This window comes from Epinephelus lanceolatus, chromosome 21 (genome assembly GCF_041903045.1).
Source record: "Epinephelus lanceolatus isolate andai-2023 chromosome 21, ASM4190304v1, whole genome shotgun sequence".
Classification (NCBI taxonomy): domain Eukaryota; kingdom Metazoa; phylum Chordata; class Actinopteri; order Perciformes; family Serranidae; genus Epinephelus; species Epinephelus lanceolatus.
Window position 1 is genome coordinate 22,777,828 of NC_135754.1, and position 24,938 is coordinate 22,802,765.

Below are 24,938 nucleotides of genomic sequence, written 5' to 3' on the forward strand. Positions count from 1 at the left end.
GAAATCTGAAACGACTGCATTAGAGTCAATGGAGCACAGCTGTGTTGTTGTCGGACCTGATCTGAGCTGGTCTGGTGCTACGATGTGATTGGCCAGTCTGCGTCTGAAGGGTCAATTAGATAATGTAAGGATCACTTTAGGCCTACAACAATAATAAATGAAAATTAAAATGTTAAAAAATAATCGTGATTCATCTCCCTGTGGCACAATTTTTGGTCAAAGCCACAGGGAGGCATTGGAGAGGGGCTACAGAGACACATGTGGTCCCAGATCCACAGATTGACTGCCTTTTTTTTTTAGCAACACAAAGTTTACTCACTGGAAAGTTCCCAGGAGGTGTGGCCAAGAGCTCCTGAACATTTCCAGTAAGTGGACCTTGTGATAAGATTTTCTGTTGTTGTCAAAATCAGAGAGCTCTTTGCCAGAGATTTGTGTCAGCTAAAGATCAACTTCCCTCTCCCTCCCCTGTCTTGGGAGCACAACATAGAACAATGTGTAATTGCACTTATTCATGCACTTTTTAACTGAACTCACTACACTTAATTACACTTTTAATATTAGCTTGACTAATCCACCTTTTATATTCCTATTGTTGGAGTTTAGTGTTGCTGTATTTTACATTTCTCAGATCTGTGTATTAAACACAGTCAGCCTTAAAAACGTCATGTTGTCTTGTCTTAGAATAAACTTCTGTCAGTGTTAGAACACTGCATCATGTATTAGCTCCATCTGACTGACTGATTAAGTCACTGTTTAAAATTGGTGCCATGTTAATTATGTAATATTTAGCTCAACATTTATTCTGTATTTGGTCAGTTTGAGCTGTACACAAAATCACTGAATATAGAAGAGGAAAAATTAGATGTAAGACAAATAAACTCATCTGCATTCATGCATGCAGTCGGTTGATTTCATGCAGCCCTTGAAGTAGCTGGGAGCAGTGGAAACATGGAATTGTTTTATTGTTGTTGAACAGGTGAAAATGTTTATAGAAAAATTAAAAAAGGATGATGAAGGCATGATTTGTCCGCGCTAACAGGTGTAACAGAGCTAACAGCAGAGTCAGGGAGAGTCTGTTCACGTCCACAGAGCCCTGAATAAGGTCTAATTAGCCAAATGATTAGAAGCACCTGTGTGTGGGTGTATCAGGGATATGCAGCACCTTTACTGTTTGGACACTTTTTACAATGTAGGCCATTTGTTTGTAAAACCAACATGGTAAAGGTCTACATTTTACACTGTAAATTAGTTGAAAAACACACAAAAAATATTAAAAAATTTTTTTAATGAAAGTTTTCGATTCAATGCAAAAATTGTAAGAAACAGCACACCAGCTATTAGATTCATGTTGTTTTGAAAAACTGATAAATAAAAAGTGAAGATGGACAAAAGTTGCAACTGACTGATCTTTATTATGACAATGCAACAACACACATTGTATGACATTCAGTCATTCACTTCATTTAACAACTAGATAGCGCTGCCTGGCATCGGTCAGTATTGCAGCATCCACAAGATACTAAACCCTGACGATTCAGCTTCTGGCAATTGTCTCTCTGATAGCAACCATGGAAGTTGTTGCGAGCTGCAAAAAAAAAAAAAACATGGAAGAGGACGGGATGTATTAACTCAACTCAACTTTATTTATAGAGCACCTTTCATACAAACATGCAGCCCAAAGTGCTTCACATGGCAAAACTGTAATGACACCGACACAAAACAATGAAATGTTAAAAAAGAAAACCAACCAAAACAGAACAACTAACAATAAAGATGACTAAAACTCCATAGAATGAAGACTGAGGAAATAAATGAATAAAATAGAATAAAAATGAAGGTAAGCCTGTGCGCAAACACATGCACGGACACACACAACCAGGAGCTAACGTGGGCCGGGGCAGCACTGAGTCCAACCTGTGTAACAGCAGCAACAGAATGTTTGCTGATCCGACGGCGGTCTTGAAACGGAGCCTCTGGGGTTTGTGCCTGCTAAATTCAAGTTACTACAGCTGCAGCCTGTGAGCTGCTGCCCACTCACCTCCTGGTGAAGTAAAGCAAAAATACTGTTGCCCCTACTGCTGGACTGAAGGTTGTCCCTCCCACCCATCCTGCAGACCAGCCTCTGATCAGAACCACAGACAGCTAATACTTACGATAGTTTTCATAGCGGACACTGGCACAGACATCGTTTGAACCGCGGCAGGTCTCTGTACGCCCTGAACATAACTTTGCACCTCCACACCAACACTCCAAGGCTTCACCTGGACAAAGAAAATAAAATTCATGTTCAGCAGTTGTATACAAGCTAGTGCTGCATTTTCACAGCCACATGATTGTCCTTTAGCTCTAAAATCTGCTCACAAAAAACACAGGAAACAGAAAATGAATGTACAGGTGTTATTAATCAGCTGCAGGTTTGTAGTGTTTCCTGTACATGAACTCACCCTGGCTGACAACCAGCAACACCACAAGAGCAAGAATCACAGTCTTCATGTTCTCACGTGTCTGTCCACTGATCTCTGTGTGAATAAAGCAAAGGTGGAAAAGAGTCAGAAATCAAATGAGACATTTAGTGGTGAACACTGTAATCATGCACATGTCAAAAAACTTAAACATAGCCCACCTGGTAAATTGTCCCACTGGAGTTTGGATTCCTCAGATGTGCTCTGTGGGTCGCCTGCTTTGGTTTTATTGCGATTGTTGTGTAATCTAAATCAAATCCAGTGTATCATTAACCCTGAAATCTTTATCTGGCTTTCACTTGCAAACAGAGTGATTTGTCAAGGACAGACATTGATCCTGCAAAACCTGCCGTGACCACACAGAGAACTGCAAATATTTTAAACTGTAAACAAAAACTGAATCAATATTAATATTAACTTTAAATTGTCTGAGTAACAAATTTGAAAAAGCACCATCATGTTATTATGATAGAGATCAAACAAAAATGAAAAATGGTCTCATTTTGAATTGAGAATTGTAGTTTGAGGGCAGGTTTTTAGCACAAAGTCTAAATACTGAAATTGTTCCAAGAGGTGTGACTGAGAGCTCCTGGACATTTCCAGTTCGTGGACCTTGTGAGAAGACAAGCTCTTTTGCAACAAAAGCAAACTTGAACTTTGATAAAAATGAGATAGTGAAGCACAACAGCCAAAAACAGAAGGGTGGAGGAGGGGGAGACATCTTTCTATGTCCTGCTCCTACCTCAGTTTGCATTTTGTTGCTGCCCTCAGGTTTCCATGAACTACATACACTGGCCACCTTATTAGGTACACCTGTGCAACTGCTCGTTAACGCAATTAGCTAATCAGCCAATCACGTGGCAGCAACTCAATGCATTTAGGCATGTAGACATGGTCAAGACGACCTGCTGAAGTTCAAACCGAGCATCAGAATGAGGAAGAAAGGTGATTTAAGTGACTTTGAACGTGGCATGGTTGTTGGAGCTAGTATTTCAGAAACTGCTGATCTACTGGGATTTTCACACACAACCATCTCTAGGGTTTACAGAGGATGGTCCCACAAAGAGAACATATCCAGTGAGCAGCAGTTCTCTGGGTGAAAATGCCTTGCTGATGCCAGAGGTCAGAGGAAAATGGCCAGACTGGTTCAAGATGATAGAAAAGCAACGGTAACTCAGATAACTACTGGTTACAACCAAGGTCTGCAGGAGACCATCTCTGAACCAACAACACGTCCAACCTTGAAGCAGATGGGCTACAGCAGCAGAAGACCACACCAGGTGCCACTCCTGTCAGCTAACAACAGGAAACTGAGGCTACAGTTCACACAGACTCACCAAAACTGGACAATAGATTGGAAAACATTGCCTGGTCTGATGAGTCTGGATTTCTGCTGCCACATTCAGATGGCAGGGTCAGAATTTGGTGTAAACAACATGAAAGCATGGATCCATCCTGCCTTGTATCAACGGTTCAGGCTGGTGGTGGTGGTGTAATGGTGTGGGGGATATTTTCTTGGCACACTTTGGGCCCCTTAGTACCAACTGAGCATTGCCACTGCCTTGAGCTTCTAGTGGTGTGTGTGCACCTTATAACTAGTAACCAACATGCACTAGGGCCTGTTACAATAGCGTGCACTGGGGCCTGTGGTAAAGACCGTAAATTACGCCACTGGTGTCAGGTGACATCCACATGAATGTTAGGATCTGAGGTTTCCCAGTAGAACATTGCATTATAAGAAATGATCAATGTTATTTACTACTTAGCCAGTTGTTTTAATGTTCTGGGGGGTCACTGTATTTCAAGCTCTGATTATTTCTTGTTTATTCGAGAAAGATTTAGTTTGAAATAAATGTCAATTTCTGAGATCTGTTAGTTTAAAAATACTTAAATAAATGGAAATCCCTTTCCCTGGATTGTCATTATCACTAAATGATAAAGTGAGATCTATTGAAACAACATAATGAAATACACACTATGGGTTTCTTTTTCTAACACTCATGTCAGCATCTCATCCACCACAAGGTGGTGCAATGTGATAGAGAAAGAGAAACCTCAGCAAAGTGTGATCAGCAGTACTGAGATTTATCAGTGACAAACTGAAAGAAGCTCAACTATTTGCAGATGGAGGTCTCCAAAAGCATAAAAAAGGAGGATAAAGGTGTCATTTGTCTCGCCTGAATGGGTGCAGTAGAGCTAACAGGAGAGTCAGGGAGAGTCTGTTCACGTCCAAAGAATTAGAAGCACGTGTGTGGGTGTATCAGGGATATGCAGGACCTATAGGGTGTAGTCAAGGAAATGGCTGAATTTCAAGGATTCTACGTCATCGAATCCCGCCTAAGGACTGTTCCAGTGTCAAGAATCCCTGAAATTCTACCAAGGACAGAGTCCTACCTTCAGAGACATTTCAAGGATGCATGTGTGTACCCTCAGCAGGTATAAAGTACCCACAGTTCTTTGCGCACAAGGCCTCCTCAATGAAATCTGCGCCGGCGGAGACTGCCAAAATTATCACAGTAATCTGAAACCCCCTCAGTCTGCTGAGAGTTAATGAGGCACAACTGGGGACACTTGTTAGCCTGTTCCAATGTGTGTTCACCGAATGCTGGGAAGGACTCTTGCCTTACCTCTGTAGGATCCTTCCTTGGGAAGACCCATCCTTCCTAGGAAGGATCCTTGACTTTGAGAAACACCATTAATGTTTGTTTTTTTGGGAGGGTGGCTGGACACTTCTTAAATTATAGGTGATTTGTCTGTGAAAACAACATGGAAAAGGTCTACATTTTGAAAAGTAACTTGAAAAACATTAAATAAAGGCAATTAAAAATATGAATATACTTGTTTTGTGCCTTTAATTCTAAGTTGTGACTGTCACTGTTACTTAAACCTGACTTGTGTTTGATTCCAAAATTGAAGTTTTCTCTATATAAAAATAATTGTTAGTAACATCACATCAATAACTAGATTCATTCATTAGTAAACTTTAGAAAAACTGATATATACAAAATGAAAATGTACAAAATTTGTTGCAACTGATTGACTTTTATTGTGATATGCAAAAATACACAACACATAATTCAGATTATTTAGTCACTGAAAGATGTGCTGCATGACATTCAGTCATTCATTTACATTCAAACATCACTGCCTGGCACCGGTCGGTCTTGCAGCATCCGCAGTATGCTACACCAGGACGGTTCAGCTGCCTGCAAGTACTTTCCTTATAGCAACCATGGAAGTTGTTGCTAGCTGAGAAAATATGAAAAAAGACACAAGTTTTCACTGAAAGTGGGTGAGTCTAAACTGTTTTTTTCCTTATTGTTTTTTGTAGCTTAACAGCACACTGTAGGAATGGTCTATACTTACGGTGTCCACCAAGAAAGTGGACACTGGCACAGACGTCGTCTGAGCCACGGCAGGTCTCTGTACGGCCTGAGCATTGCCTTATACCTCCACACCAACACTCCAAGGCTTCACCTGGAAATTAATTTACAGATATTATTAATCAGCTGCAGATTTTTGATGTTTGAAGGTTTGTTTTGTTTCCTGTACATGAACTCACCCTGGCTGACAACCAGCAACACCACAAGAGCAAGAATCACAGTCTTCATGTCCTCACGTGTCTGTTCACTGATCTCTGTGAGAATAAAGCAAAGGTGGAAAAGTGTGAACAATCAAATGCAACATTCAGCTGTGACTCACACACTTTGATAATGCATGTACAGAAGAAACTTAAAGACATCCCACCTGGTGAATTGTCCCACTGGAGTTTTGATTCCTCAGATGTGCTCTGCAGGTCGCCAGCTTCATTTTTATTGGAACTTGTTGTGCAATCGATTCAAATTCAGTGTATCATTAACTCTAAAACTGTCATCTGGGTTTTCTCACACTCAGAGTGACATATCAAGGCCAGACGTGGCTGCTGCAAAACCCAGTGTGACCAACTTATACCCAAAAATAATTTCCCAGCACGTGAAATTTGGCACATTACCATTCAGAGCGCTGTAAGGTGAATAAAATTCTTTCCTAATGTCTTTAGCTTTTTGTGATGTATTAAGAACTGTTGTTATTGGCTTGTAAAGTCACTGAGACACTGTATGAGATGTTCGACTGAACAAATAAACCATACTTGTTTTTTCCTCTCAAAAACAAGACATGGCAAACACTAAACAGCAGGTTGTGATGGGAGATTTGGTCAGTTTGAGCTTTATAATGATGCCATTTTAACCATTTATAAGGAGTTATAAAGACTAAAAACAGATGGGACAAGACAGGTGATTTGTACATGAGAAAAATGTATTAGTTATCGTAATTTTTGTTGGAAAACACCCAAAAAAGGCAATTAAAAATATTGATACAACAACTGTGACTGTGGGAATTTGAATATCGCTGTTACTAAAACCTGTCTTTTACCAGCTGAAGTATCTCCAGCCTGTTTTCAACCAGAATAAAAGTTCTCTATATGTCACAATAATTGTCAGTAACAACACACAGCAGCTAGATTCATATTCTTTTGGAAAACCATTAGAAAAAAACATATATAAACAGTGAAAAAGGACAAAAGTTTGCAAGGGATTGATCTTTATTATAATCATGCAAAAGTACCCAACACATGGGGTAGATTATTATTATTACTGGCAGATGTGTTGCATGACGTCCATCCATCACTAGCACAGGTCAGTCCTGCAGTATGTGCAAGATATATAACCAGGACTATTCAGCGTCCTGCAGTCATATTCCTCATAGCAACCATGGAAGTTGTTGCTGGCTGTGGAAACATGGAAAAAGACAGGATTTATTCTCAAATACTTTCTACAAGTTTTCAGTAAAGTATTGATGTGGAACTGGTTCAGGTAATAGATTTTTCCTAAGAGCTTTTTAGCTGAGCACCCTGAAGGAACAACTCCAATTGCCCTTTTGGGACTAATAAAGTATTCTGAATCTGAAACTGAAACTGAATCTGAATCTAACCAAACAGCCTGCTCTGGACTCAAACAACATCAGCCTGATTTCTCCAAACAGAAAATAAATGTTCCCTCAAATGGGGCCCTGGACTGTTGCTACTTACGGAATTGATGAAAGACGACACTGGCACAAACTTCGGTTGAACTGCGACAGACCTCAGTGCGGCCTGAACATGGCTGTTTACCTCCACACCAACACTCCAAGGCTTCACCTGGAAAAAGACAAATTCCGCAAAAAAGTCAGCCACTGTCTGCTCAGAACAGACACACTGGAAACATGATATTAATTTCCAGGTGTTATTAATCAGCTGCAGATTTGTAGTGTTTCCTGTACATGAACTCACCCTGGCTGACAACCAGCAACACCACAAGAGCAAGAATCACAGTCTTCATGTTCTCACGTGTCTGTCCACTGATCTCTGTGTGAATAAAGCAACGGTGGAAGAATGTGAGAAAAATTCAATCATGCACATATGAAAAACACTTAATCATATCCCACCTGGTAAATTGTTCCACTGGAGTTTTGATTCCTCAGATGTGTTCTGCAGGCTGCCAGCTTCATTTTTATTGGGACTTGTTGAGCAATGGATGGAAATCCAGGTAATTATTAACTCTAAAAATTGTCATCTGGGTTTTACTCACACTCAGAGTGACTTATCAAGGCCAGACGTGGATGCTGGGAAACACTCTCTGATCCCAACGATTCACCGTGAGAAAATACACACATTTTCTATTGTTACAAAAATACTGCGGACACATTAACATTAGCTTTATTTTTCTGTATGAACACCTACAAACACCACTGTCATTTAGAGGGCATCACTATTATTCTATTACAATGACAACAGATCACAGAAAAATATAAATTAAGTTTAACTTGAAGGTTCATTATTGACCTTGGAAATCATGGTTTGGCACGAGTCTAATTACTGGATTTTGCCCAAGAGGTTTGCCCAAGAGCTCCCAAAAATCTGTATTTCATATTTCAGTAATGGGCAGCACGGTGGTGTGGTGGTTAGCACTGTGGCCTCACAGTTCAATCACGGGTATGGGAGCCCTTCTTTGCAGAGTTTGCATGTTCTCCCCGTGTCAGCGTGGGTTCTCTCCAGGTACTCTGGCTTCCTCCCACAGTCCAAAGACATGCAGGTTAATTGGTGACTCTGTGATAGCCTGGTGACCTGTCCATGGTGTACCCTTCCTCTCACCCAATGTCAGCTGGGATAGGCTCCAGTCCCCCTGCGACTCTCAAGAGGATAAGCGGTTAGAGGCTATTAGGCTTTTATTTGCTTAAATCACTGAACTTAACAGGCTTATATTTGGGACATGCCTTTATATCGAATTCTCACTCCAACCTCGTCACACATCAACGTTTGATATGTCCAGATACAGCATGAAAGGTACCCTGGGTGAGTTGGTTGTTGACGTTCTGGTACACCATGTCAAGTTCTGCCTGTTACATGCATTGTCTTCTTTCAAAATACACTTCCGTTTTCACAAGAAATTGAAAGTTTACATACAGTCGCTTTCAGAATAAAGGCATTATGTCAGTACAGCAACACAATTTGACGACCAGCTGTGTATCATGCCGAAATTAAATAATGTCTTTTTTCATCAGTCTCTGATGCTGGAAGTCACTGCCCAAGTGCTGAATTTAGAGTGAGACTGGGTTGGTCTTTAATTCCTTTAACACAAAAACTGTTGTTCAGCAGACATGGGAAATACGATCAAATTGTTTATTTGAACCAGTATGAATATTACTTATATAGAAATTAGGCTGTCACTGAGACACTGTTTGAGATGTTCGACTGCACAAATAAACTTTTTCCAATCAGAAACAGGACACTAAACAGTAGATTGTGACTGTAGATTTGGTAAGTTTGAGCTTCGTTACGATGCTATTTTAACCATATATAAAGAGTTGTTAAGAATCAATAAAGACAAAATTGCTGTATATAAAAGAGAAAAATGTGAAGAAAAATAATTACTCTATTTGCACAAAAAAAAAACAAGTGTAATTTAGTTGAAAAACACAAAAAGCAATTAAAAACATATTATAACACACACATATGTGTCTTTAATATGAAGCTGCGACTCTGAAGAAATTGGAATGTTGCTGTTATTAAAACTTGACTTTTACCGGCTGAAATATCTCAATTTTTTAAAAATAAAAGTTTTCTATATGACAATAAGATTCACCACCAGAAAACATTTGAAAAACTGATATATAAAAAGTGAGAAAGGACAAAAGTTGCAACTGACTGATCTTTATTATGATCATGCAAAAATACACAACACATCATTATTATTATGACTGGAATATCTGTTGCATGACGTTCATTAATCACTGACACATGTCGGTCTTGCAGTATCTGCAAGATACTACACCAGGATGATTCAGCCGCCTGCAGGCATCTTCGCTGTAACAACCATGGAAGTTGTTCCTTGCTGTGAAAACAAGAAGAAGACAGGATGTATCGTTAGACAACTTCTACAGGTTTTCAATTTAAGTGATGACTTTGAATCGATCCCTTTATTTACAGGAGTGTCTTTCACAATGTATGTCAATGGCAACAAGTCTTTTTTGGCCCCATGACATCAGGCTCAGAATTCGTAGCTCTACTGTTTGGCTACTGTTAAAATTCAGAGCTTGGCACACTTCTTTAGAGGCTGGTCAAAACATCCACAACTATTACTGAACTGAAAGGCATCCCTGCCTCCCATCCTACAGACCAGGCTTTGATCAGAACCACAGACAGCAGCCAAAGCACCAACATGATCAACTCTACTCTAACAGCCTGCCCCGGACTCAAACCACCACAGCCCGACCTCCCATAGCAGCAAAAGAAATTGCCTTCCTACAGGCCCTTGACAGTTTTAGGCTCCGATGCACTGCAGAAGTTGCACTGTTGATACTTACGGAACTGATGAAAGGACACACTGGCACAGACGTCCTCTGAAATGGAGCAGGTCTCTGTACGGCCTGAACATGACCTTATACCTCCACACCAACACGTCAGGGCTTCACCTGGAAAAAGTAAAAGACATTTATGTTCAGTCACTGTCTACAAACTAGTGCTGCATTGTCACTGCCACGGATGATTGGTCACTGGTTTCAGCCAAACCGCCAATCCGTCTCACGCTCCATTCTACCCTCGCTGGGCTAATTGGTGAGTCTAAATTGGCCCTAGGCAACACATTCTCACTCCGACTACGTCACATATTGACGTTTTTGGTCACAGACTTTCCACATCCGCATTTGACGTGAAAGGTACCCTGGGTGCGTTGGTTGTTGACGCTCTAGGACACCATGTCAAGTTCTGCCTGTTACATGCGTTGTCTTCTTTCAAAATACACTTTTGTTCTCACAGGAAATGTAACATTTACATACAGTCTCTTTCAAAATAAACACACATGGTTGGGTTTCGGCAACGAAAACGCGAACATAGCTCTCCCAGGTGAAAGTCAGTGTTTGTTGGACCCAACACCACACCTCCCACCCGCCCCAATCTGACTTCAGTCAGGGCCACTTTGTCAAAAACAATCTTTATTTACTTGCACAAGTTATATTACATTTGGCGGTATGGTTCTGTTCTGGGACCCCCTGCTTTTCCACGCGCTTGCATGGAAAGCCTGAGGCAGGAAGAGCACACCTTCCTGCCCTTCATCAGCCATCATGAACGGCTATAGTAGGGAGTGCAGCAGCAAAAGGGGCCAGGCTAGAGCTGTTTAAATAGCGCGCTCTGAATGCAATTTTCCAATAGGAGCAAACAGGCAGTCAGCTGAGCCATCAGCTGATTGAGGATTGCTTGCTTGCCATTGACAGCTAATTTAGAGCTTGACGTCATGACCTGCCAGAACTAACGCTACGCTTGATTTTTGCCACCTTAACTTTCGACCTTGTCTCTCCACGTTCCCCCTTGACGCTACTGGGCACATTACACTGTAACTGCAACTAGCCGTGTATCATGCCGACATCAAAGGACGTCTTTTTCGTCGTTTCTGACACTGCAAGTCACTGCCAAAGCGCCAGATTTTGACGACTTCGGAGTGAGACTAGGCTCCCCTAGGTGTGAATGTAAGCATGAATGGGTGTCTGTCTCTATGTGTCAGCCCTGTGATAGTCTGGTGACCTGTCCAGGGTGTACCCTGCCTCTCACCCAATGCCAGCTGGGATAGGCTCCAAAATCCCTGGCGGCGCCATACTGAGTTAACTCCCTTTGTATATTTGTACTTTGATTGAACAGATATCTGACTGTGGCTACAGTCTGTTCACACTGAGCTGGGAAAGTCAGCTTTTATGGTTCTGCTCCTCTCACTTGGACTAACCTTCAAAGAGAGTCGAAACTTCGTGACTTGGTCTCTCTGCCTGATTTTAAAGCTCCCATAAGCACAAGCAGGAATGAGTCCTTTGGGTCTTGCCATTGCATGTAGGTGTACTAATATTTCTACATGTTACCATTTATCCTTTATGTTTTTTATTGTGTGGTTATTTGGCTGTAACTTTTTTTGTATGTAGCTGTCTTGGCCAGGTCTCCTAAGTACAAGAGACTGTCAATCACTTTAGCCTTCAACTCGCTCTGACTTTCCCGATACAGCTCTGAAACTCTTTACGCTTTTACTTTCTGTTTACGCTTCTTGCTGCTGAAACTCTTTCAAAATCTTACGTGATTTTATGATTTATAGTCTTACAACTCTATGATTTTATGAATCAGGTAATCCATGATTTAAATTGATTTAAATAAAAAATAAATAAATAAAACTCTCTCAAAATTCGGAGGTTTCTGCGGGTCCCTGAACGCAGCGCGAAACCCTTCATGAGCTCCATTTTTCCTCGCCAGCAGTGTGCAGTTTGAGTCGTGGGGTGGATCAGTGATCAGTCGATCCGATCACAGCTGATCAAATTGATGAATGAAGAAGAGAAGCAACTGTGTGTTAGTGACAGAAAACGTTTGGACTCAGTGTAACTAGTTTAGTTTCACTTTAACATCGCCTGGTGTCAGCTGATCGGTCTGTGACACGAGAACACAGCGCCATACACTTAAACATTTAAAATAACTCCCCTCCATACTTAATAACGTGCCATTAGTGAAGCTGCGGGGTGTACATGAACTCACTCTGGCTGACAACCAGCAACACCACAAGAGCAAGAATCACAGTCTTCATGTTCTCACGAGTCTGTTCACTGATCTCTGTGTGAATAAAGCAAAGGTGGAAAAGAGTCAGAAATCTAATGAGACATCCAGCTGTGTGACTATGTGAGCTCTGTAATCAGACACATACAGAAAAAAAACTTAGAAGAGAAAAGATATCCCACCTGGTAAACTGTCCCACTGCAGTGCTGAGTCCTCAGATGTGCTCTGTGAGCTTCCTTTTTATTGTGACTTGTTGAGCAATCAGGGAAAATATCGTGTGCCATAACTCAGACATCTACATGTGGATTTCACTCATAAACACAGTGACTCATCAAGGACAGACACTGATTTTGAAAAACACACAATGGCCACACTGGACAAGAGAACATATCAATATTTTCTGTGACTGTTTTTGCCAAAACCAGAGAAGCTGTTTTGCAACCCAGAAAAAAAAGAAGAAAACTCCAGCTTATCAAAATTATGATGGAAATGAGAAAGTGAAATAAAACAATAGAAAACAGAGGGGTGACATTGATGTCATTCAAATCAGTGTCTATAAAATGTTAAACTCTTCATGTATGTGGCCGTAACACGAGGAGAGCTGGACAGGGCCGTGGAAGGGCATCAACCCAGCAGCAGGACCAGTATCTGCTCCTTTGTGTGAGGAGGAACAGGAGGAGCACTGCCAGAGCCCTAAAATGACTTCCATCAGGCTACTGGTGTGCATGTTTCTGACCAAACTGTCAGAAACAGACTCCATGAGAGTGGCATGAGGGCCTGACGTCCTCTAGTGAGACCTGTGCTCACAGCCCAGCACCATGCAGCCCGATTGGCATTTGCCAAAGAACACCAGAATTGGCAGGTCCGCCATTTGCACCCCATTCTCTTCACAGGTGAGAGCAGGTTCACACTGAGCACATGTGACAGGCGTGAAAGAGTGTGGAGACACCGTGGTGAACGTTATGCTGCCTGTCACATCATCCAGCATGACCTATTTGGCAGACAGACCTCCATGTCATAGCTGACAGTACCCTGACTGCTGTTAGGTACCAGAATGAGCAATTGTCAGACCTAACGCTGGTGCAGTGGGCCCTGGGCTCCTCCTGGTGCAGGTCAATGCCCGGCCTCATGTGGCCAGAGTGTGTAGGCAGTTTCTAGATGATGAAGGCATTGATGTCATTGACTTGCCCTCTCGTTCCCCTGACCTAAATCCAACTGAGCACCTATGGGACGTTATGTATCGGTGCATCAGACACTCCCAAGTACCTCCACAGACTGTCCAGGTGCTCACTGGCGCTTGAGCAGTGACTTGTGATGTCAGACACTGACGAAAAAGGCCGTTCTGTTACGTCGGCATGATGCATGTCCGGTTGCTGTTCTGAGTTAAAATAAACACAAGAAATTTGTGCTCTAAATAAAGGATCAGCGCTCAGTGAATAACCTCCTAAGCCCTATGATAAGCTATTATGACAAGGCTTAACTATACAGACCAGTGAGCAGTGATAACTAACACATCTTTGGGGTCATCAGGTGGGAGCCTCCTTTCACCAGTGTTTCATCTAGTTGGTCCCACGACACCTCCAGGAGGCTAGACAGTGATCTCTGGCGTCCCAGAGACACTCCCCTAATGCCAGGTCTCACTGCTCCCCGCACCGACCCAACAACCTCCTTTACCTTACATTACACATGGCTTTCTTAGCCCAAACAGCACTGCCACCTTCAACAACACTCGGCAGCATCAGGGGAAACATGGCAGGACAAGAACTAAAGTTATGGTGGTGAAAGTCTGGGTTGGATGGGCAGGTTCAACAACCACTGGCTTTGACCCAGGAGAATGGTGTTCACGTACGGTAAGATTGGACAGCCAAACCCTGTTCTTTTTTCCTAAACCCAACCATGTGCGTTAGTTGTAAGAAAAAAACATCAATTGGCTGTACTGACATACTGCGTTTATTTTGAAAGATACTGTATGTAAATGTTAAATTTCCTGTTAAAACAGAAGTGTATCTTGAAAGAAGACAATACATGTAGCGGGCAGAACTTGACACAGTGTCCCAGAACGTCAACAACCAACGCACCCAGGGTACCTTTCAGGTCATATCAGGACGTGGAAAGTCCATGACCAAACATCGATATGTGATGAGGTCGGAATAGGCCCGTTTCCACCGCAGGAACTTTGGGGTAATTTTACGGGGCCGGGGCCGTTGGTGCGTGTCTCCACCGCAGGAACCACCCCCGAAGGACAGAGTTCCGGAACTTTTACGGAGGCTAAACAAGTCCCTGCCTCGGGGTAGGTACTCAGAACGGCCCCGAAAGACTCCCGGCTGGGGCTTGGGGATTACTTGGTGCTGATTGGATATACTCAAGGAGGGATGTGATGACAACAGAAAGCAACAAAATAGCCGGCATTTTTAAAACTCAGCAGACGAGGATTAGCTCGTTCATATAGCTTCCTCCGCCATGTAAAAAAAAACTCACTAAATGGCCCGTGAAAAAAATATTCTTTCCAGCGGATATCTTAGTTACAACTTGATTGAGCTAGCAAAGCAGTTTTGTGTTGCTATGTGTGGTATTTATTCAGTTCTGGGAAATCACGATGTCTAGAAAGCATCAGTGGCTGCAGCTGACAGGGACAGCTAACAGCAGGCTAATATCAGGACGTCATCTGTTAAAAGCCTCCCGTTGTCGATACGACATGAAACTACTCCAGTTAGCTCAATCATGTTGTAACTAAGACATCCGCTGGAAAAAATATTTTTTTTCACGGGACATTTAGAGAGTTATTACAGACACCGCTAAGGGCTATCAGCTAACGGCGTCCCTACGTCGCCCTGGTAAATGGTCGCGCAACAATTACGTCACATCCAGAGCCCGTAACTTTACAGGAACCTTCCTCGTACTCCGCTCTCTCAGTGGAGACACGGCGGTTGAGAGGGCCGAACGAGAGGACCTTCCTGTAGTAGTTCCTGCCCCCCAAATAGTACCAGGAACTTCTTCAGTGGAAACGGGTCTCATGAGAATGTGTTGGATGCCCTGATCCAGGTCTGGGAGGAGATCCCCCAGGACACCCTCCCAGATGTTGGGAGTGCATACAGCCATGCAGTTTTTATTGATTTTGGATCTAGCCCCTAATGAGTTGATGATTTTGGTTTCCATTGACCGTTGTTATGTCATTTTGTTCTTAACTAGTTATGCAATGTTAGTCTCGCTCACCAGACCTTTCTCAAGAAAAGAAAGGTCTGGCTGGGCCAACTCTCACTTTAAGATTGGAGAAAAAAATGCCCCGGCTGCTTGTATTTCTTTCAATCAATCACAATCGTTCTGGGCGGTGCCACAGCAACGGTGCACTTGCAAAAATATTGCCGAGGGGAAACAGGTTTTGGTGTAACACGCCCACAAAAATATCGCCTACAGGACGCGAACCATGGCAGAAAAATGGCTACATCCCCGCAAGATCAAACACCGCAAAAGTTAGTAAAGGACATGTTGAAAACTGCTACACAACCGGAGGTGGTAGGGCGGGACCTCAGCGTTCCCTCAATGTTTTGAGCAGTGTAGATCCCCAACACTGGTAAAATCCACACTTTCTCAATACTCTTTTTCAGCCTCTCATCCACCACAAGGTGGTGCAATGTGACAGAGAAAGAGAAAACTCAGCAGAGCCTGTGTGTGATCAGCAGCCCTGAGATCCTCACAATCTTTTCCAGAGCAGGTGGAGGTATTTCTGTCTCAGTCTCCCCTGTGACTCTGTCTAATGAAGGCAAATTTACCAAAACTATAACAAACATTTGTCCCGCCCTAACAGGAGAGTCAGGGAGAGTCTGTTCACGCCCACACAGTCCTGAATGAAGGTCTGATCAGCCAAATGATTACATCTGTGTGGGGGTAACATGGACGTACAGGGCCTTTGATGATTTGGGATTAGGTTGTTGTGTTGTTTTTTTAACGCTCTTAAAAATATAAGCTACTTGTGTAATAAAACAGCATGATAAAGTTCTACATTTTGAAGTGTAATTTAGATAAAAAACGCACAGATGTGATGACTGACCTTTGGTATGAAGTTGTCATTCTGCAAGAATTGGAATAATAATGCTAAAACTTGACTTTTAGCAGCCAAAACAAAAGTCTGTGATTCCCAGAATAAATGATTTTTTAAATAAAATGTAGCTGATTCATGTTGTTTTGGAATACCATTGAATAAAGACAGAAAAAGCTGCAACTTGATTGATCTTTATTATGACAACACTAACATACATGACACATGACTGTAGATGATCATTATTACTGACAGATGTGTCACATGATGTTCATTTTTCAGTTGCACAGATTAGTCCCGCAGCATCTGCCGGAGTATCCACTTGAATTAACCAGCAGCCTGCAGGCTCTTGCATCATAGCAACTCTGGAAGTAGCTGTTATCTGTAGAAACATAGAAAAGGAACTTGTACAAGTTTTCAAAAACTGGTCCATGTGATGGATGTTTGTCCTTGTTGTGAACAGTAAACAAAAGGAACAGCCTGTACTCACCATGCGTAAAGGTGATTCTGGCACAGACTTTATTTGAACCAGAGCAGGTCTGTACACGGCTTGAGCAGAGCGTAAGACCTCCACAGTAGCACCTCAAGGCTTCACCTGGAAAAGAAAAAAGAAAATGATGTTCAGCTGTGTTTCGCTCTAAAATCTGCTCACAGCAGACACACTGGAAACATGATATTAATTTCCAGGTGTTATTAATCAGCTGCAGGTTTGTAGTGTTTCCTGTACATGAACTCACCCTGGCTGACAACCAGCAACACCACAAGAGCAAGAATCACAGTCTTCATGTTCTCACGTGTCTGTTCACTGATCTCTGTGTGAATAAAGCAAAGGTGGAAATGTGTCAGAAATCAAATGAGACATCCAGCAGTGACTATGTGAGCTCTGTAATCAGACACATACAGAAAAACCCTTAAGATAAAAGACACAAGTGTCTCACCTGGTAAACTCTGCCACTGCAGTGCTGAGTCCTCAGATGTGCTCTGCAGGTCATGAGCTCCCTTTTTATTAAAACTTGTTGAGCAATCGATGCAAATCAAGTGTGCCAATAACTTCGAAATTCTCATCTGGGTGTCACAAACACAGTAGGGACTTTAAGCAGGGCGGATTTTGCCACGTCTACGGCTCCCGGTGTTATGTCCCTACTGGTTTCCAATTTAACTGGTTTCCTTACCGAACAGCTGCAGATGTGCTGCGCCTCCGTCAGCAGATTTGTCACAAATTCACAAACATACACAACATATTACTGGCGATCTTAAAGTCGCAGCCCACATCTACCACAGCGAATATGCTTCTGTAAGTGAGCACTACGTACCAGCCACATTAAAAAAAAAGAAAGGAAAAAAAATATGATATACACAAATTTGTGTCAAGCTGGACTCGATTTCACGTCAACAAAAGACAATATAACACCAACAACACGTCTACCTGTGTGAGCCACTGAGACTCACAGAGTGCACGGCTTTCCTCAGGTATTAGTAAATTACGTCAGCATCCAGGTAACATTTGGATTTGGGCTGACCTGAGACAACTGGTTACCCTCGGCTTGCCTTGAAAATACCCACACATATAATGTTTCTCGTGGAAAAAGAACAAGAAACATATAATGTTTCTTGTTCTTTTTCCACGAGTCTACAAACATATTCAGTGCCACATTACAGTCTGCACAACACTGCACACTATGACTAAGCCTGTCATGTTTAAAAAGTGACGATCTAACTCGCTCACTGCGTACCTGTAGAGACTAGCCTCGCGTCACCAGACTCTTCAAGCAGCCACCTCCCACTTGCTGTCCTGAGCCATATTAGAAGAGAAAAGAAGAAAGAAGAGGAGAGAGGGGGAGGAGGGCGAGGAAGCGAGGTCTCCACGGTGCCACTTGTCATGACAGACCACAGTCTAATCCGCTAAGGATATACATCAAAAAAAAAAAAAAAAAAAATTAAGTAGCCTAGTAGAGACAGAGATATCAGCATGACGTCACCTCTCTCGGACCATGGCGATATTTCCTTTAGTGTGCGTCCATAATTGTGAGTTTGTTCTTAGAGCTCATATGTCTCCATCAGAGCTAGCTGCCAGGTTGTCATAGAGTGTAATACTATTGTTATTGTGTCATGGTAGTTAACGCTTATACAATGCCGTTTGGTTTTTCAAAATTTCAAAATTCATTATATTTCTGAAATGAAACGTGTTCTACAATTGATAGTGACACACTATATATTACGTTTCAGCGATCCTTTCCCACAGACGCAGGATACTATGTATATTTCACTGTATAAAAACCATAGTGAAATATTTTCTGCTGTAGGCTATATTCTCCCCCCATCCTTGCATTGCATACGGTATATAATTTCTCAGTATACCCCATATACTATGTACATTAGTCTTTATTCCATTCCTTCATGCCAGCCTCTTGAGGAGCATACATAAGCCCTCCATCCCTCCCACGACACTTCTCTGATCACAGATGAACTTGTCTGGAATCCCGAGCACATCTGCCAACACTGGAAGGTCGCACTTTCTCACTCTGAACTCCGCCAGACATTCATCCTCCTCCATTTCATCCAGGTGAAAACGCACATATAGTGTTGATATGGTAAATCAAAGTTCTTAGATTTGTTCACGTCATATAATAACAAAAACTCTTCCTCTGATATTAACTTGTCATCTAATGCATAGAGCAACTCCTCTCTGGCCCTTTTGAAAGACATTTTGTCCGAACTGAGATAGCTCACTTGAGCTCTGTTTTTACCCTCACCCCTGTCATGTGGTGATCGATCAGCTGTTCAGACCTGACAGCTACTGCAGCAACCTGCGTAATGACAACTGTGGATTTGACGGCTACGGTACCAGCGCCAGGAGAGATTTATTTCCGGGAGCCGTAGCCATGGCAAAATCCGCCACTGCTTAAAGTCCCTATTGACTCAACAAGGACAGACAGATCTTAAAAAAGAAGAAAACACTAGCTCCTCAAAATTATGATGGAAATGAGAAAGTGAAGCAAAACAATAGACAACAGAGGGGTGAAAGTGATGTAGCCTAACTGAAATCAGTATGAATTAAATGTTAAATTCTTCACTTAATAGAAATCTTTTTAAACACAATTACACAAATCAGCTTCACTATAACTCGCAGCATTCACAGACAAAGCACTTTATCTGGACACATTTTCCCCACATAAACATGCTAATGTTTTTAGCACAAGCATACGGCATTTTACATTGTATAAATTAGCCTAGCAGCTAGTGGACTTTTCCTCTTCTCATATGAAGCCAGGGACAACAGCAACATTTAACAAAGGTAACAGTACAAATTTGGCTCCATTACAACTCACAAGATTCACCAACAAAACAACTGTCTTATACTAAACACGTTTTCCAAAAAAATATAACATGCTAATGTTATTAGCACAAGTCTATGGCATTTTGCATTGTATAAATTAGCCTAGCGATGAGTAGAGATTTCCTTTGCTCATATGAAGCCAGGATAAATCACACACAAGACTTAAAATGCTATTTTTGTGAAGATTTTATTGTCTTCACAATTTATTGTTTCTTATCTGTGAAATTAAAGTAAATAAAAGCTTCGTTTGCACTGAGGGAAATGGTTTCAGCTTACAAAAATACAACAGGGGGTCTGCATCGTGTTGTTACATTTCTGGGGAGGTGCACGTCAGGGCCCTATTTCAGAAAGCAGGCTCAACAAACTCTGAGCCTAATTCCGATCTCTGAGTTGACTGAGCTTGAGCTGAGAAACTCGGTTCCAGAACAGCTAATCATAATTAGCTCAATCAGCTCTGAGTATGTTCAGCCTGAGGGAAGTGTGTTCACGGCGAGCACTGAAAAACATCATCAGTGGAGCGCAGATAACGTGATTCTCAGTGGCAGAAAGCAAGTTAAAAGCAGAGCCACTTATTTCATCCCAGTTGAATCTGAGATTTTAATAATCGTGAATGAAGACATGAAAAAAAAAACCCAACCATTAATCTGTGAAGTGATGTTGCGTAAGGTGATACGTTAATGACGTATATAATGAATGTCTAATATACAGAAAATATAGAAACATTTTTATATCTTAACAGTGTTCATATATTTTAATATAATTTGCTGTATCATTTTATTCAGCCGTAATCTGATGGGGCCCAAACGCACTTGGCAGCAACTCAAAATCAAACACAAAATATTGTACAGACTGGTAAAAGTTGTGCTTATACTTTCTTAATTCTGTCAAAATTAAGATGAGGTTAATTGAATTGCTGTGAAATGACTTCCTATTCACGTAATCTACTTTATTCTCAGATGGAGCTATGATGAGATGTTGAGTCCCATAAATGCAGCCTATTAAACCAAGGAATCTTTGACTATATGAAAAGTATTCATGAATCATATCCACGTAGATTATTTTCTTATTAACACTGACAAACCTGCAGTTCTATGGAAATCCTCTTTTTCTTTTTAAAGATTATTTTTTGGGCTTTTGTTGCCTCTAATGGCAGGACAGTATCATGTTAAGGGGGGAGAGAGGGATCGATACGCAGCAAAGGGCTGCAGGCTGGAATGGAACCCACTGCCGCTGCGACCAGGACTAAGCCACTGTACACGGGGCGCCTGCTCCATCCACTAGGCCACTGATGATCCATATGATATGTACTTGATAATCCTTTCTGATTTATGTTAAGGGAAAACCACTAAAAGGGGCAAAAGTCTTTTCAGACCCAGAGACACTTTTCTTACGGCCGACAAACCGTTGCCTCACTGATGTGTTCAGTGTCTCTCGTATTATAAAGAAAGCTGCCGCTGCTGAAGAATCAAAGGGCAATGCATGAAATTAGCTCCGATGATAATGCAAATCCACGATGTGTAGTATACAGTGGAACAGGTTGTTAGATAAATGATAGAGTGTGAGGTGAAATTGTATCTTTCATACAGGCACTCCCCAGGGGAGACATGCAAACAGGGTCTAATCACCTTCTCCTTATGCAACAGCCTCTGGATAAACTGATGAAGCAAACCTGTGAGCCAAGTTGCGGCATTATTTTCTGAACTGGCTTTGTGAAACGCAAAACTCAGAGTTTCCCCGATCTTAGGCTCAACATACTCAGAGTTTGCACTTATCCTGCTTTCTGAAATAGGGCCCAGGCTACGGCATAGGGTACGGTGTCGATTGGACACAGAAGTATAAATCCTGCGTTACTTTATTGCACTTCTAATTTTGGTTTGGCTAAAACACGAGTTAGAGTGAAAGAGTCAAACTGCTTAAGATTACAACACTGCCAACAGGCACACTGGTTTCCAAACCTAACTGGTTCCACTTTCCAGTTCCTCTACGAGTGCAAGCGTTTGTACATGGGATGCCTGCTCTACCAGGGGAGCTGATTGGTGTTGCCATAAACTGTAGAATTAACCCAAACAGTGGACGCAATAACTGCAGGAAGTTTGGGTAAGAAGAGTGTTATGGATACATTCTGAGCAGATTGCTTAATGAGAACATTACATAACTAACTTAAGTCATAAAAATCTAATGTGTGCAGTAATTATGGTTACATTTTCTTCTCCCTGGTGTTTTGCTATAGTTTTAAACTAAGCACAAAAATAAGGAAATTTGTGTTTGGTAGATTATTCCTTTGTTGTAACAATGCTTCTTGGTAATAAATCTTATACCACTGGAAAGCCTGTTTATTTCCCCTTGGTGCCACATTTGTAAGGAACATGCATTTGTGGGATGAGCAGCAGTGCAGCTTTTTTTTTGCTGTTGCTTTTGACTTTTGTTTTGAGCTTCTGGTACCCCCAGGTGCTGACAATCAGGTGCCTGATTAGCACCTGATTGTCAGCACCTGGGCCCTGCTACAGTGGTCAGTTGGTGTCTGCTCCAAGATTCGCCATGACATGTTTGACTGATCTGGATCGGGCCTGTGCCATAGGACAACTTCAACCTGGTGATCCGCAAAACCAAGTTGCGGCATTATTTGCAGTGAGCCCTAGTACCATATGCAAACTGAAGGCCAAGTTCCATATAACAGGGGATGTCAGAGAAAGGTGGGTGTCCCAAGAAGACCGTTTCCTCGTCCTGTCAGCACTTAGGAAGGGTAGGCAGTTTCAGGACGATATGGCCGACAGCTTCCTGCCCAGATAATCCGGAACAGACTGCATGCACCCAATCTCCGGTCTCATTGAGCTGCCAGGAGGCCTGCCATGACTGCCCTTCACCGTCAGGCCCGTTTGCACTGTTGTCGGCAACATGTGTATTAACTAGGGTTGGGAACGATTAACTGAAACGACTGGATATCCGGTTTGACAAGCAAGAGATACGGCTACGTCGGTTGCAGCCTCAATACGAATTAGCCATGAATCCTTAGATGAATCGATTGTAGAGTCATGGATTCGGGTATCGCGAGACTAGCAATCGGTTGACTGGCTTTAACAGTTTGCATCTCGAAAACAACGCGAGAGCCGGCGGCGGCATGCTCCGTAGCAGGCATTACTAACAACGATGATGGATGTAAACATCAGCGCCAGCTTAACCGGTGGAGATGAGGAACAGAAGCTAAAGCTGGTTGGATAAACCAGGGAGCAGCCAAGCCGCAGCAGAAACTAAAGGCAAATCCTGCCGGTTGTGGGTTGAACGCGGGGTCACAGACACAGACAGAAATACGTATTCCTGTCAAATACGGCGGCGCATGATAACGGTTTACCGGCCAGCGACCGCCCAGAAATACCAGCCAAGCCCTGGCAGCACACAGGTATGTGACGTGTCGGAGGAGAAACGAGCAGTTCACATTTCCACAAACCTCAGCGCACTTTAGGGACTGTTCTTTACTTGTCAGGGGAGGAGGGTGGCTGGTTGATTTTTATTTTATTTTTTTATTTTATTTTGATCCCCCCTATGTTCATCACTTATTGATGCTGTTTTTGAAGTATGAATAAGTCAGTAAGTAATTTATTCCATTGAAATATCATTGATGTATTATAGAAAAGTGATTTATCTTTTTATAAATGACAAACAGAGTGTAGCAAACACAGAGAAATAGTCTGACATGCTGTCAGTGATAAGCTGCTAGTCATCACAGTCCATGATATCAACTAATAACAGGAGATGTCAAATTCTGCCCCTACATTGCATGTTATTATTTTATTCTGCTTTATGTTTATATTGTACAACGTTATAATAAACTTTATTCCAGACTCAAGTCCATATAAGATACATACAAAAACACAGACAATACCATAAAAACAACGCAACAAGCAGGTTTTTATATTGATCCCATCCAACAAAATGATGTTCATTCAGCAAGTCTTTTTTTGGTCCATGTCTAAAAATATATACATTTGACATGTGATTTTCTTGTTGTTTGTCTTTTTATTTTAATTTTGCCAGTGCCATACAGCAACAATGCTTGGGGATGTGGTCTTTTACAAATTTGAAAATACTGTAAGAATGTCACTTTTTTTTTCTTTTTTTTTTAAATTTTTTATTTAGAAAGAGCACTTACAAGTGGCAATGTCATAATCAGGTAAAATAATCAGCATAAAACATATGTATACAATGACATTATCAAATAAGTAGTCACAGATCATCTGAGTATATCTCCATATAGCTCTTTCAGATGTTTTTGAGCCTTTATGTAAACATTAAGTGTGAATTATTTACAAGAACACGGGAGGCCTTCACATTGGAGAGGTATAGAAACAGAATATCAGTACATCCATATAACAAAATAAAAAGTTCAGGTTAAAGGTCACAAAAAATTACCTGGGTCAATACAACACTGTTTGCCTGACCTTTTCCAATAATTTAAGAAAAGTCTGGTCTTATAGGTTTAACATACTCAGTCCATTTGCTCCAAATTTTGTAAAATCTATCTTTCTGGACTTGAAGGGAATATGACAGCCGCTCCATTATGTAAATTTCATAAATAATGTCTATCCATTCATCTATAGTGGGTAAGTGGGGTTTGAGCCAATTTCTCGTAATAACTTTTTTGCTTCCAGCCAGGAGAATTAGAACCAACTTTTTATCGTTATTTCTCCATCCGTCAAATTGAATATCTCCCATATAAACTGTATCCATAATAAAAGGAATATTGACTCCAAATATATTGTTAATGTGTTTGTGGATTTCCTGCCAATAAGGAACAATGACTGGGCAGTTCCAGAAAACATGATAATGATTGGCGTCGTCCATCCCACATTGTCTCCAGCAGCTGGAACCCCCTCCCCCATGTCTCTTTTGTAAAGGTGTAATAAAAAACCTAGCAACGTTTTTCCAACAGAATTCACGCCAATTAGTGGAGCAAGTTGAAGTCCATTGTATGAGACATATTCTTTTCCAAGCATCCTCTGTTATAATCAA

The 24,938-nt window shown here is 41.7% G+C and overlaps 1 protein-coding gene and 3 long non-coding RNA genes across 5 annotated transcripts; all 4 read right to left on the bottom strand.

Moving 5' to 3' along the window:
* Window positions 1-1,392: 1,392 nt before the first annotated feature.
* Window positions 1,393-3,240, bottom strand: LOC117260149 (uncharacterized). 2 transcript variants are annotated; one of them, XR_004501902.1, is made up of 5 exons: window positions 3,205-3,240; window positions 2,624-2,709; window positions 2,445-2,519; window positions 2,154-2,261; window positions 1,393-1,585 (listed from the first exon to the last, which is right to left on the bottom strand). It is a non-coding gene; the product is annotated as an uncharacterized LOC117260149 (long non-coding RNA). The 2 variants fall into 2 exon arrangements; XR_013488439.1 differs by lacking the exon at window positions 3,205-3,240 and having other exon boundaries at window positions 2,624-2,716.
* Window positions 3,241-5,562: 2,322 nt separating this feature from the next.
* LOC144459455 (uncharacterized) lies at window positions 5,563-6,255 on the bottom strand. Its single transcript, XR_013488437.1, has 4 exons — window positions 6,210-6,255; window positions 6,025-6,099; window positions 5,829-5,939; window positions 5,563-5,711 (listed from the first exon to the last, which is right to left on the bottom strand). It is a non-coding gene; the product is annotated as an uncharacterized LOC144459455 (long non-coding RNA).
* A 771-nt stretch (window positions 6,256-7,026) lies between these two features.
* On the bottom strand, window positions 7,027-8,010 carry LOC144459457 (uncharacterized). Its single transcript, XR_013488440.1, has 4 exons — window positions 7,926-8,010; window positions 7,771-7,845; window positions 7,531-7,638; window positions 7,027-7,230 (listed from the first exon to the last, which is right to left on the bottom strand). It is a non-coding gene; the product is annotated as an uncharacterized LOC144459457 (long non-coding RNA).
* Window positions 8,011-9,674: 1,664 nt separating this feature from the next.
* Window positions 9,675-19,148, bottom strand: LOC144459473 (uncharacterized). Its single transcript, XM_078163687.1, has 5 exons — window positions 19,116-19,148; window positions 17,533-17,659; window positions 17,332-17,406; window positions 10,344-10,451; window positions 9,675-9,871 (listed from the first exon to the last, which is right to left on the bottom strand). Exons 1-5 carry the CDS (start codon window positions 19,146-19,148, stop codon window positions 9,768-9,770), a joined length of 447 nt encoding a protein of 148 aa, XP_078019813.1. The 3' UTR covers window positions 9,675-9,767.
* Between the last annotated feature and the right edge of the window lie 5,790 nt (window positions 19,149-24,938).